The sequence below is a fragment of the Anser anser genome, assembly GCF_964211835.1.
Source record: "Anser anser genome assembly, chromosome: 3".
Classification (NCBI taxonomy): Eukaryota; Metazoa; Chordata; class Aves; order Anseriformes; family Anatidae; genus Anser; species Anser anser.
In genome coordinates, this window is record NC_139722.1 from 103,680,518 (window position 1) to 103,695,292 (window position 14,775).

General features: G+C 41.0%; 1 protein-coding gene across 1 annotated transcript; it reads right to left on the reverse strand.

Moving 5' to 3' along the window:
- Positions 1-1,369: 1,369 nt before the first annotated feature.
- On the reverse strand, positions 1,370-13,632 carry SDE2 (SDE2 telomere maintenance homolog). The gene is made up of 7 exons (XM_083831201.1): positions 13,472-13,632; positions 13,170-13,287; positions 10,999-11,110; positions 10,239-10,408; positions 9,398-9,509; positions 8,328-8,727; positions 1,370-5,324 (listed from the first exon to the last, which is right to left on the reverse strand). The coding sequence occupies exons 1-7, from the start codon at positions 13,580-13,582 to the stop codon at positions 5,103-5,105; spliced, it is 1,245 nt and encodes a 414-aa protein (XP_083687327.1). The 5' UTR covers positions 13,583-13,632; the 3' UTR covers positions 1,370-5,102.
- Positions 13,633-14,775: the final 1,143 nt, after the last annotated feature.

Below are 14,775 nucleotides of genomic sequence, written 5' to 3' on the forward strand. Positions count from 1 at the left end.
TTCATGTTAAAGGTACTCCTGATTTTTATTTGCCTGCTTTTTTCCTCCTTCTGATTCTCTCAGTGATCATAAATCTGCCCTTTTGAAAGTTCAGGTATGCATATTCCCTTTAAAAGTGTGTGTTTGCTGAAAATTAATACACTCAGGTCGTAATTGCTGTTTCTAAGGGAGCAGCCAACTTCCCACCCTGTGGCTAGTGACTGTCATCCTTAGGAGGTCTCAGATAATTACCTTATGCTGAATACAGCATCACACAGTGCACGTGACCTCATATATAACCACCAGAAATCCAGCGATGTTTTCAGTGAGTTGTCGAACACTTGCAGCAGACGTTTCACAAGTCAGCTGGTGCCTTATAAACACTGCTCTGCTTTCCAGACGTTACAGGCAGCTCTCTGAGGAGCTTCTTGCTCCCTGTTGTACTCCACCACAAAGCAGTCAGGGCTTACGGAACACATCCTCCTCTGTTAGTCCACTGCCACCTACAGTAGCAAGTGTAAAAGCTGTCACACTCAGAAAAACAAGGAAATTACTGCATGCTCCGTGCATCCTTACTAGCAGCGCTAGCAGTGACGTGTCTAAAACACTGAAGTAGCTTTTCAGTAACTCACCTGTGTTGCAGAAAACTAGCAGAAGAAAATAGAAAGAGCCTTTTGACTGAAGGCAGTCAGCTGTTCCCATGTCTGCTGTTGGTCATCTTTGTAAACTTCCATGAGTTATGTTTCTGTACCTCAGTTTAGAAAACAGACGTAATCAACCCTAATCTTGCAGTGCTCTTGTGAATGTAAGCTCTTTAGGACTTCTTACACTGCTGAGAGATCCCAAGATGAAAATTATTTGTGGAAATAAAAAACATCGTTTAGTGAAATTAGGTGGTTTTATGTGATATGCAAGTTCTCTAAAGCTTTTTCTTCTGAGCTGAGGGATAAAAATACCATTTTTCACTTAGCAGTGTGTCATTCATGTCACAGAAAAAAAGGCAGAAAAACATTACTCAGGTTTAGCAATGAATACTCCTGTTTGGCAACACTGGGTGATCCAGAGAGTTGCATTTTGGAACTGAAGCTGAGTGATCAGCAGACCGCAGCCTTGCTTAACAGCAGCACAGGAGACATTATGCTCTAATTCTGAACTTGCTAGCCAGAAGCCAATTCTTACCAAACCTGAGTATTTCACATAGCTAATGATTTGCCCTGTTCCTTGCTATTTTTTCTGCATTATACGTACTTAAATTTCCTTCCAGGGTATACATGGATCTGTATTCAGTGAGTAAAAGCTCTTCCCCAGGCTTGCGCCACTATTTTCTCTAATTTTATCACCAGTCAATAACTCTGAAATACAAGAGAAACCCAAGACAATGCTCTAGCTCTTTTAGAATATTTTTTTATTTTTTATTTAAAAAAAAAACAACGTAACGCAAAACACTTCAGAAGAATTCTGCAAGACACACTTCTTGCTTGTTGGGGAAGTGTTTGCACAGGAGCACAAAGCTTTTTTTCGGACAGATGTTCATAGTCTTGATGTGTTTACAACCAGAAACATTTTTTGAAATCCCAAGTTGCATTACTCATTGGAAAGATAAAGATAAAAGCAGGAGTACCGTACACTCTGCATTATCCTCTGGTCCTGCACTAGAAAAGATCACCTTTATTCTGAGGCCATTCTGTACTATATGAAACAACCCATTACACATTGGAATGGCTTTAATTTATATATAATTAGTAGCTGCTGAATTCTTTCTTCTGTTGTCCAAATACTTCAGAAAGCTTCAAGCACTTGTTTCTGTTCTATTGAAGAATCAGAGTCTTGTCTATGATCTGTTTTCTGAAGGATACCCTATCGTCACATGGAAGTGAAGCACTGCCAGTGAGGGCCTGTATGCCTCTCTAGATGTAGCATTGCTCAAGGCTAACCCCGCATGCAGACATACTCCGGAACAAGTGCTTGTTCCTGTTTAGCTCAGCAGGATCTAAACAATTACAGAATAAATATGCCTAAGCACTGAGCTGGTTCAAGGTACACATAAGCCATTATCCTAACAACGCAGAGAGGAAGGGTAATGCTTCTAATTCTGGCACTACTGAAGACAATTTAATAAGTGTTTGGCACTACTGCTGGTTGAAGATACTCCAATTCTCCGCCGACCACTATTTATTCCCTACCCTATACAATGCTCCATTAGTTATGCTGGCACAAATCTGTTAAGAGGCACACCTTATGCCCCATTAGGGAACAGATTTGTTAGAACAAGGAATCCACAACAAGAAACGCAAGTGGATGATAGTGCATGGGACAGGCTTAGAAGAGGCTGAGTCACTGCAGCTGAAGTGAAAGCACAATTGCAGCCAGGGGAAGTAAGTTAGGCAAGTGTTGTTACCAACACACATCATTAAATTGGCCTGTTCCGTTTTGGCCCACACTATCCCCTGCCATACTATGAAGGAGCTTCAGCATGTTCACGTAGCTAAGGCGCTCCTGACACACCCTAGGTATGTGCTTTTTTGAGAAGAGCAGTAAGCATGCTGATGGCTTACCACCCAGGTGGGACTGCTGCTGATGCAAAATATTCTTGATGGACATATTCATGACTACCAAACTTCACTATGTTGAGGTGACCTTCTAGGTACCCTCTACTCCTGTTCCCTAATGAGACATACAGAGTAAACCAAACCTTTCTAACCAGGATCCACCCCTTGTCCTGTAACAACCCCCATGAGATATGATTTGCAGAATCTTAATGTCTTTTTTTTTTTTTTGGAATTTCCCAAGTCTCCCTTACAGATTAAAGTGTCAGACAAGTCAAGTGCTTTATTGCCACAAACATGAACTTATCTGCCATATTCTTTGCTGTATATAAATCACTGCTCATCAAATAAACAAAATTATACTAATGATAAGCTGCAACATGGCAAGTTCACTACTTTTGGATCACATGTGCAGGTAAGTAGAGAACAGTTCAAACACAATTCAGCAGTTTAGCCCTCAATTGCCATAACTTGTGTTTTCAGAACACTCCATCAAGTAGATCCACGAGTGCTGGATTTGTGTATGACGGTGTAATTACCACCACTGCACGTATCTGCCTATCCGTTTCATACTCAGTTGAAAGACCCAAAAGGGCACCAAGGACTTGTATGTACCATACAGCACTTTCACAGAATTTAAATGCACAAAATATGGTTCCAACTAGCGAGTAGACTCAAATCCATTTTACAAGTAAGACAAAACAAAGCACAGGAAGCGTTTTTGACTTGCCTATCAGCTGCTGCATTAGAAATAAATCCTGCACTTCCCAGTTTCCACACCTTTCCTCAGTATGACTCGAGACCATCTGCTATGAACTGGAATATATGCAGGAGAACAGAAGACCTGGCTGCCAGGTGCGTTAAGGATGCTTGCTCACACCCAGGCTGTCCCTGACCCTCAGCGACACCTGGAGGAATGCTGGCACCAGGACTGCTCCCCCGTAAACTTCAGGTGGATACATCTCCAGAGCAGGAAACTCTCCATCTTCATTTTCTAACCAAGTACCTCAAAGACCAAGAGAGGAATGCTGGTTTTGGTTTGGCCACATGCCAGAGATTTTGTCAGGGGATGGGGTGTGACCAGAAGTGACCAGCAGATCTAGCAAGGACTCCCTTCACTGTCCTGGCAAGTCACAGAACAGGTCCCATCAGTGACTGAATATAAACTGTCGGATTAATCAGCATGTTGGGGCAGCTGCATGAACACAACTGTTTTGGCAGCTCACCTCTACAGTTTGTCAAGAAAAAAAACTTTGAGCTTCAATACCCTTTCTCAATCCCGAGCTAACTTCCAAGCATAAACAAAACAATTTCTGAGGACAAAGGCTGTAAGATTGAAAAACCAAGTCACTGCCGACTGAAATATTAGATAAGCACTGCTCATATTTGAGACATAAAATGCCACAAGTGAACTAATTCCCTAGCATTTGAAACCCATTTCCTGTCAGTGTTGCAGTTCAAAATTATTTTTTGAGCCAAACTTTATACAGACAGACTAATGGTAGATGACAGAAAAGGAAGAAAGCAAATTTTTTTTCAGGTCATTTTTCAGGTCTCTCCAAGAAAATCTGATAGGCAGACCATGAACGTAATATTCCCCAGTATACAGTGGTAAAATCTGAGGCACCAGACTGAACACTACATAAAAGCCTCTGAAACAAAGGAAGTGGCAGTTGCACACAGTCATGAAAATACGCTGCCCCTCCAGCAAGGGTCCTTAGCGCCGCACAGGGTAAATCCAGCCCTAAGGTTACAGACACTACCCTAGGGTAAAGCAGCACTGCTGCAGATATTCAAGTCCTTGAGAGACTATTCCATTGCCTTTACCATTGGGAAAAAAAAAAAAACAAAACAAACAAAAAACCACTATTCTAAATTTCCCATTCACGTTCCGATGATCACTCAGTATCTTACCAACCTTCAGCAAGCAACAAATATAATTTATTCTTTTTAATTTCTTAAGGATGTACATCTCTTTTTCCTCACTCAGACACTTTTCAAGGACAAAAGTAGTAAATTTGTTTATTGAACTGGTTCTTATAAAAGAAATACCAATTATTAACTGATATCGTATTGATACCTGACATCTCACAAATTCATAGAACAGTATTTATTTATACTATCTTCATCCATATAAAAATGTTTTTTATATAAACTTCAGCTTTTAAGCCTAAATAATAAGTCTGATGTTTATCTTTTGACGGTTGTAACTGTGCTATCTTCAATACATATTAAAGGAGAATCAAGTTAAAGCCAAGAAAGGATTGATATTTCTTAAAATAAATGACGACAGTGTCATAGAATCATCAAATTCAAGATATTCAGATTATTTCTTCCCGTCTGCAGCAATTTTGTTCTGTCACATTAAGACTTGTTATAACCATTTGTAAAGAATACTATAACACTCTTGTATACTGAGCACAAAACTCACTATTTAGCAACTTACTGTGTTATGTTAACTAAACTTCATTAAAAATAGAAACAGAAAACTATCCGGTGATAACAAAGAATTCTATGTGGCAGTACAGAATGGAAATAGAATAAGGAAAACTTGAAAGTACACAGACACAAAATAATTTAAACTTTTGCTTTTTTCCCTTTAGGTGGCTTTGCAAATAAGGAAGGATTGATCTGGTCTCTAGTGAGACCTCTCACTGAGAAAAGCCTTGCTGCTCTTTCCTGTAAAGTGCCTCCACATTTCAGCCCTAAAGCCATCAGTTCCATCTTCAGTTTATCTAAACCCAGCACTTCCATTTCAGCAGCAGAGTTGAATGCGAGTAGGTCTATTGGTTCCACCTCCTGCAAAGAGAAAAACATCCACTGTGACAATTATTGTTTTCTTCCTGACAGAGGGAGCGGGGCAAGTATAGACAAAATGCTTGATTTTACAGAAAACCTTAAATTAGGATTATCTCAAAGTCTTAATTACTTTACTTAATGAAGTTGATCTATATCTCCATATATGTTAGGCTGGATATTCTCTTTATTAGCAGTATCTATTTTATCCAGGCCAAGTGTTACTGCATCACGTGCAAGCAAATTTAAGCTAGCCAGCAGCCTGGCCTTAAGCATGCACGTCTGAGCAGAGATGACACACCCAAGAGCAGGGTGAATGCCCAGGTGGGCTTCACACCCAGTGTCCAGCTGTGCTGTTACAATTCTCCTCCTTGCAATGCCTCTGCTAGCTAGTTAAAAGGCTCGCTCTAACATGTCTAGGCAAGCTGCAGACAAGCTTAGTCTTGCAATGCACACAGCCTCCAAGACAGAAGCACCAGCCATTTTAAATAAGCGTAAGTGATTTTTCTTTTTTAATTACTCCACTAAAATTAACACATTCTACTTGCAATAGCAGTTTAAAAAGTAAACTAAAAATGTAAGTGGCAGTTATTTAATACTTTTCTCCAGGAGACAAAATAGATGGCACTGTTTTTATCCCCTCGCAAAAAAATGAACTAAAAATAACAGCCCACCATCTCATCTAGCAGCTCCATAGCTTAACCTTGGCTTCCAGAGTCACAACAAAGCTATCAGCCCTTTTTTAATGACATGCAGAATACAACGATATGCCCCTATCAGGAAGGGGAATGAACAATTATTCTAATGCAGTTACACTCTAGTTATAGAAATAGATACAAATAAGATTAACAAAAAAGCTCTTACTTCTCATCTTGACACATTAAAAGTTATTAAAATTTCTTCTTAAAAGAAAATTGGTATATTCACAGGATAGTTGAGTGTGAAAGAGACCCCTGCATATTGTCCAGTCCAGGCCTCTGGATACCAGCACAGTAAGGTTACCAACTGCAGGTTACCCAGGGTTTTGTCCGCAGAAGAATCCAGACAAGGACTTTACAACTCAAAAGCGGGAATTTACTAACACCCTGACCACTAGCACACTAAGAAGGACAAAAGAAAATCAACCCCACCTTGCTCAGCATTTGAAGCAGCTATAAGTCTTAGGGTAAGCGTAACACTGGAGGTATCAAAGGGACTTCAGAGCAAGTAGCATCAACAGTGAGACTACTGAGTTATGAGCTCAACAAAAACAATTAGCACTAGCAGAATCAGAACCTTTGTCCTGCTAAGCATACAAAAAAGACTGGTTGCCTCATTATTCTAGTCCTACTTAAAAACAGAAAACACACAAAAAAAACATCAAGGACTATTATAAAAATATTTCCACCTGCAATAACAATCTGCCACTGGTGGAGTTTCCTGTTCTAAGAATAGACAGCCTCACAAATACTGAGCAAAAGGTAAACAGTGGAGAATGGTAAACATCCATTTTAAAGTGTCCCTGCTTTAATAGTACAATAGATGATCAAGTTCTAATTTATCAGATTATAGCCCTGATTTTTTTTTCCCCATTTAACTGTATTAAACCTTTACTTATCAGAATTCAGCCATTGCCAATGGCTGAATTCATGGGAGGCTTTCTGCTCTAGTTGAACAAAGGCAGAAAATTCAAGCAACTCTTCTAGCCTGAAAAAATACTTGATTCATCATTTCCCTCTCCAGCCCCACCCACCCTCCGCCCCCTCCAAATGTTAGTATTATACAAGGGACAAATGAAGCACAAATATTGCCAACTTTTACTGCCAAATATTAGTTGGGCTTTCATCAATTCAGTGGGAAAAGCTGCACTCTCTTCTGGTTGAGAGACCAATCCAGAGCCTCCGCAGCAAAAGAATCCCTGTCATCCTCCTGTCTATCACCAGAGAAGGAACCTCATGGTCAGCACTGCTCCTGATCCAGCTGAGGGTGCTCTGACACCAACCCAAATTGCCAGCGAGGATAATGGTATAGCTACAGTACAGAAGTGCTTCTATCCCTGATGCGCCAAATGATCAATTTTAAAACCATTCTTCCACCATCCATCGCAAATTCAGGCAAAGCCTATCACCTACATTAATCTTGCCTCTCTAATACAAGGAGCTGCTGCTTTCAGACTTTCACTGGTCAAATGAAAACTGAAATTTGCAGCAGACCAGGGTTCTCTGTGAGCTAGACTCAAGTCTTTTATAAATAAAATACTGAGAAACACTGATCAGCTGACTGGTTTAGGGGGCATCTACATGCAATAACTTCTAATTTTAAAATTGTGGTCAGTTATAAACATTAAGATCAAATTATAAGTAAGATTAGTCAAGTTGGAGAGTGGTAATGTCTCAAGAAGTATTGGTAAGAGTCTTTCATCCTACAGAATGTTTTTTTTCCTCTACCTCCTGCATCAATAAGGAATTCTGGATCCAGAGTTTACGGGGAAGGAGCGAAAACACAAAAAAAAGGGAAACGCAGATCTTGGGAAAGACAACACTACACAGCCAAGGGCAACTACATCTTAGTAGAAACTCTAAACTATTAAAAATCTTAATTTTGTGAAGTTTTGCCTTGACCCACTCTACTTATCTCTCAAGACCGCTGCCACTTTACTACAATTCTACTTCCTGCACATGGATCTAATGGTTACCAGTGAAGAGACTGTCAGCTAAGAGCCTTATTTGGCTGCAGCTGCCTTCATCTTGCACATTCCCTTTTTGTAAGTATGGAAATGCATCATCTTCAGTCAAGCAGTTTTTCCCTCTTAACCTTGGGATTTTGTCTGCTCTGTATCAAACACTGAAGATTCTATTAGCTTCTTAGGAGGATAATTACTCAAACTCAAGCACTTACATCTAATGCATCAAATTCAGATGATACAGATCCTTTCCCCTTCCCTTTGTGGATCACAGAAAAAAAGTGATCAAGTAAAAGCAACTGAAGAAAAGAGACACACCGTGTTCTGTACTGTTTCATACTTACTGTGCTCTGTGACTGGTCCACTTCCTGCACCTTGGAAGAAACATTTTCTTGCACCTCTTCTTTCACGCCTTGGGTTACTTCATTGTTTTCTTGGGCCTCTTCCTTCTGGGGCTCTGTCACTTTACTGTTTTCATCAGCTGGAATTTCAGTTTGCCCACCTTTGTGCATCTCCCTTTGCAGGTCACTTCCACTAACTTCTGGCTGCTCCGGTGCCTTCTCAGTGACTGGACTATGTTCTGCTGGATCCACAGGGCTGTTTGAACATTTGCTTGAATTGCCAGCATTTTCACCATATCCACTGCCTGACGGACAACTTCCGTCAGATGCATGAGGGGAATCGTTTTCACTGCCGTCGTCAGAATCTGAACTGTCAGTATCATCCAATCCTTCCAATCCCAGCCTGCAACAAGCAGTACATTACAAGTATTTACCTAAATTTCACTTTTTTTTTTTTAATTCTAATCTTTTTCTTTCCAAAACTTGCTTCAAAGAGATGCACTGAACTACTCTAGCAGGTATTTAGGATAGTTCAGTAAGACGAAGAGCTGCTAATACCAAACAGGACCTGACATCTCCCAAGAAAAGGTGTGTACCTTACCAGCAATCCCAAATACAAAAGTGTGTGCTACCCATTGCTACTCCAAGCACCACTGGAGAATCATTATGCCTTCTCTTTCATGTTACGTGAAGAAAAAACAGCTGTTGTGATTTGGGGTTTGTTTGTGGGTTTTTTTTGTTTGTTTTTTTTTTTTTTTGTTTTGTTTTAATTGGTTGTTTTAAGTTCATTTTAAATTGATTTCCTTAATGGAAAAAAAAAGGAAAATGAGTGTTAGTAGAACATAACCATATTAAACAGGGAGGGAAAAAAGGATGCCTACTTTTGCAAGTAAGAAGTTTGCTCCTGCTGGGACAGAGTTATATGAAACCGTCAACATTTAGTTAGAGCTCTTCCGTTTAATCAGTTCCATTTATTAATTGTTATTTAAGTCTACTTTCTGGATGAGATGTTGTTTGCTTACATTTATCAAATTTCCATTAAGTTCAAAGTTTTATGGAGTCAAAGTACTTACAAAAAGCATTTTTTCTTTCCATATTTTGTTCCATTCTTTCCAGATTCACCTGGACGCTTCCGGCTACTGCCACTTCCCGGTGACACTACTTTGCTTGAAGTGGCCTGCAATCCTACAAAAGGAAGTCAAAGTCTACTTCACTGTTACACAATTCATACATAGAATTTACAACAGGCCTCTTTTTATTTCAGATGCAGTATAAAACACTAACTGAAAATAATCACTATCAGTGCACATTTATGGAAATTCAAAGCTTCAACAAACTCAGCAGCAACAAAAGTTTCCTTATCCCACTTTACTAAGACACAGAGTTGATCTTAAAATTGGATTCCTGATGTGAACTCCTAGTTTCTACATCCCATTCAGCCTCAAGTTTCACTATCAAGCTGCCAGCAAGGGAACAACCAGTGGATAAATAAAATAACTACAGAGAACGGTAAATGAAACAGGATATTTTGTAGCTGTATTCCATTTCTGTTTTTTACATAAGACCTGATCACGTATCGTCATTTTACTGAAAATGATTACATAATTCTTACTGATGAAATACCAACACTACCTTCACAGAATTTTGCTATTACTGTGAGATGACACTGTAGCACATTAAAATAAAGTATCGCTAGAATCCGTGTTACGCTGTTCAATGCAATTTAAGAAAAGCAGTAGCCAAAGAGGAAAAATTAATTCAACAAATTTTACTGGAGTTTAAAATGTAATTCAACTGAAAGAGCTACTGTCAGCATTTTTTTCCTTTCTTTAATTTTCATGCTGGGCTGCGGTCATAGGGGCTTTCAATTTGCTTTATTTTTTGAGGAGATAAAATGAAGCTAAACTGCAATACCTTTAAGGACTGAGTCTTCTAGCCGCTCAGCCATTTCATGACACTGCTGCTGGTAATCTGGATTTATAAAGTAATGCTTTGGCTCTGCAAGTTTCCGCTGCAGCCTTTCCAAGCGCCTTTGCTCTTTTTCTGCTTCACGTTCTGCTTGCTGCTTCACCCATTCAGCCATCCTGCAGATTACAGAGCCATGAAAATGACAGCATTTCTGAGACTTAGTGCAATATTAGTTTGTTACTTTGCAATTACCAAATGCTGAAGAACAAAAACATTCATGGGAATTACTGAAGGAATATATAGAAAGTCTGCTAAAACAAAGAGAATAAAGTTTATTCTGGAAGCCAGAAACAGCAGGAAGGTCAACTTTCCCCAATATGCCTTGCAGCTTCAGAAAGAAGAACTGTGAGACTTTCAGATTAGAAATCTAAGACGTGCAGACCAGTCTTCTCTCAAAAGAAGGTCACGGTACAATCACCTCTATTTTTCAATAATACATTAATGCCAAAAGAATGCTGTTGACTTCCTGCTCTAGCTGACCCTGCTTGAGCAGGGGGAATGGGACCCGTTTACCTCCAGAGGTCCCTTCTAACCTCAACCATTCTGTGATTCCGGTCTATCTGTGCTCATAGTTTCACTTTCACTCCTTTTAGTATTCAAAAGGAAAATTCATTGCTATAACAGCCTGTTATATGACCTCTTTTGTTAGTAGTGAATTATGCAGTTGCTCTATTTTATAATGCTAGCTTCTAAGAAAATGCCTCACGCTTTTTCATGATTGACATCTCGAAGTCTCCTTCCACTGAGATCTCGGCAAGCCTCTCTATTTGTTGTCTTTTCAATCTGTGCACCAAGTGCTCGCAGCATAGATCCAAATCCTGAGGAAAAAAAGTAATCAAGAATTAGATAAACAGAAACAAATGGAGATGAGTTAGCACAAAACAAAAGAATTAACTATGGAAAAATAATATAGGGAGTTCAACACTTCTCTTTCCCTCAATGCTACTGAAATATGGGGTAAATTGAAAATTACAACGTTAGAAATGTCACCAGGTGACATTTTAGGAGACAGCCATAGCCACTTCATCGAGATGATCATGATGGACAACGTTATGCTGGACAGCCCCCCAAAACAGATTTCTATATGCTCCTCAGCCACTATTCGTACGCACAACTGCTAACATTTCTCATCGAGTCCCATCTTATGTTGTCCCACATTTGAGAAGGACACTTAACAGCCTCAAAGAGACAATGTGGATTAATAAAATCCTTTAAGCAACTTGAAAGTACTAACCACGGTTTTTCAATTAAAAGCTGAACACATCTGTACCATCAGTGCCCTCAAAGTACCTTTAAGAAGTGTTGCAAATAACAACCAATCCAGACTGGATCATGAGGCAGAAAAAGTACTGTGTTCAGCTACTAAAACCAATCACTGCTATTGGCGATGAGAATTTATGTAGCTCATTGAACACGCTATCGAATTTCACATTCTGAAGAATAAGAACCTAGCTGTTACACCTAGCCAAGCATGCTCCCAAAAATCAACAGCAATGAATTCATTAAGGTCACAAGTGTTGAATTAGACCTGATAATAGAGCGCTCAGTTTTCTTATACGATGATAAGCATGATCTGTAACTCTTTGAGATCATACAGTAAGTCTTGATATTTCTGACCTGTGCTTGTTCGCCTATTTTTAATCAGTCTTTTAATTACAAAGTCAAATCAAAGCAGGCAAAATTGTCAAAGAGCAATTTTTAAGCAACTCCAACAGCACATCAGTAACACAGAGTGAATCACAGCATGTGCACCCTGGGTCATCCCAGGATAACTGAAACTGACAGACAATAGGTGAGGAAGATGGATGCTATACAATCAGCTTATAAAACACGCAACACTTTTAGGGCACTTAACCAGCCAACACAACAGCTCGTAAGCTGAAGTGGTAATGTTTCTTTTCGGTTCTTTCTAAAACTATGAAGAAGGCAACGCAAGCTGAGATGCAGTCTGATGCAAGGCTGCACAATTATTCAGCATTTTAGCTCAAGGGCCAGAAAGCTCCAAGAACTAGATTCAAAAAGCAAACATATATGGACTTCATTTACATGCAAATATACTCTGCTAAACTTGTTTCACCCTTCACGTTAGATTTTAGGGAATGCCCATATTGTCAGTGGCTGCATATTTTTTTGTGATTAGCACATCATCTACAACAATGTTAAAATATTTTGACAATAGAAGCAGCCTGTTTTAGACTGAAATCTTTAGTTCTCAGGATACTAAGACCTTGGCTTTATTTTTTCAAATAAGAAAAGACAAAATCAATTAGGTTATATAACGCATTCAAGCCACAGATTATTTGTAGCTGGAATACTTGCCATAAGCGACCACAAGTGAAATTTAGGAAACTAAGAAGCCTTTTAAACACAATTTTGACCTAGAATTCACTCAGAGGCACCTTACAGATTTCTGCTAGTAGAGCTAAGCTAACTAGGGATGCAAAACAGGACAGTGCCAGCAACAGCTGTTACAGAATCACAGAATCGTCTAGGTTGGAAGAGACCTCCAAGATCACCCAGTCCAACCTCTGACCTAACACTAACAAGTCCTCCACTAAACCATATCGCTAAGCTCTACATCTAAATGTCTCTTAAAGACCTCCAGGGATGGTGACTCAACCACTTCCCTCCCTGGGCAGCCCATTCCAATGCCTCACAACCCTTTCGGTAAAGAAGTCCTTCCTAATATCCAACCTAAAGTAAACTCTCAGCTTTGGCTTTACCTCATGGACAGCCCGCAATCATCTGCATTGCGAGATATCTGCTACCAGATTACAACTTCTGGTATCAGTATTAAGGTATTAAATAAATAAATAAATAAATAAATGAAATTTAAACCTAAGACGTGAATTCGTAAGAAAGCACAGAGCAACAAACCTCCTTTTCCACCACAAAGCCTCGGTTCCAGGCTATACACCGCGCCATTCTGGAGAACATCGTCATCATGAGCCAGCCGCCCGTTGCACTTCACGTATAAACTTTCTTCGGGAATACCCTAAAAAAACAACACAATTTTTATCACGTGATCGGCTGAAAAACGAAATAACCTGGCAAAGCGCACCGTTAAGGAACCGCAGAACTGTAGGGGCTGGAAGGGACCTCCGCGGCGAGGCACGGAGCCCGAAAACCGGGACCGAGACCCCCCGGTGCCCGCGGCCCCCCCGCCCGCCGCCGCTCACCAGCCGCCGGGCGCAGTCCCGCAGGAGGCCGCGCACGGAGCCGCCGCCGGGGGGCAGCGGCAGCGGCCGCGCCCGGGAGCCCAGCGGGTCCCGCAGCAGCAGCAGCGCCATCTTGGCACCGCTCCGCCAACCGCCGCCCCGCCCCGCCCCGCCCCGCGCCGCGCTGGCGTCACGGGCGCGCGGCCGGGTGACGTGAGGCGGGAAGGGGGGGGGGAAGGGCTGGTGGGGGGCGATAAGGGGCGGGTGGGGCGGGATGGGGATGATGCACGTAGGGTCTCTGCCCTCTCTTCAGGTGGTGTGGCTGTGCTGCTAGTGATTATTAACTATTTTTTTTTTTTTTAACTTTAGTATGCTTTCTGGTTGCCGGGCTTCCATTTTTTCAGCTGCTAGAGGCTCAAACCTCACCGAAGACTACCTGCATATGTTGTATTTTAACCTTCGGGGTCAATCTGACGTTTCGGTCCTTTCAGGGACCCAACTTACCATTTTTATGTATGTGGGGTCCTTCTGAGAATTTAGGTGTTTTGACCACTGGCTTATAGTGGTCAGTCTGTGGGAGCCTGCATTTACCATGAAAACATTGAAATGTGACGACTTGCCCGGGAGGGAATAGAAGCTCACAAGCAGTGACCGGATATTTTCCTTTAGGAAATGGCTCTGAGAATGGTTCATCTGGAGTGTGCTGCGTAGATGAAATGCCCTGTCTGCCGGAGTACATGGCACAAGCAATCTTAAAAGCCATTTCCACCCCTTTTCTACACTAGATAATTGTACCTTTCTAATTCAGATTGATAAGTGCAGCCTACGAGGTTATAAAGGCTCTTTAAAGTGTGTTGCAGCGCCTCTGTGAGAACATAATAGCAGGCAAAATACATACTTTCTCCAAACATGCTTGTCTGATTCGCCGCTTTGGTAGTGGTGGCAGCAGCATGAGAATGGGAACATTCATCCCGCCTCAGGTAAGTGGGAGGTGGTTGTGCTGCCATCACCAGGCACTGCGACCGAGTGCTCGCATCAGCTACTGCTTGTGTTCTGCTCACCACAAGTGTGGCAAAATACTGACACTGTGGTAAGTACAAGAAACGTGCAGCCGTTGGGTGACCAATTTGCACAGGCAGTGCAAATTGCAGGTAAGGAGTTGCAGGATGATGGACTTATTTGTCCTGCTCACTCCTACATGCATTTTCGTGTACAGTTTGGGAAGAGGCCTCCAACTCTGAAACCTGGGGCTGATTCAGTAGCATAGTAACATAAAATGCTTTTAAATCAGGATGAAAGTTGAGCTCTGTGACATACAGTAGCTA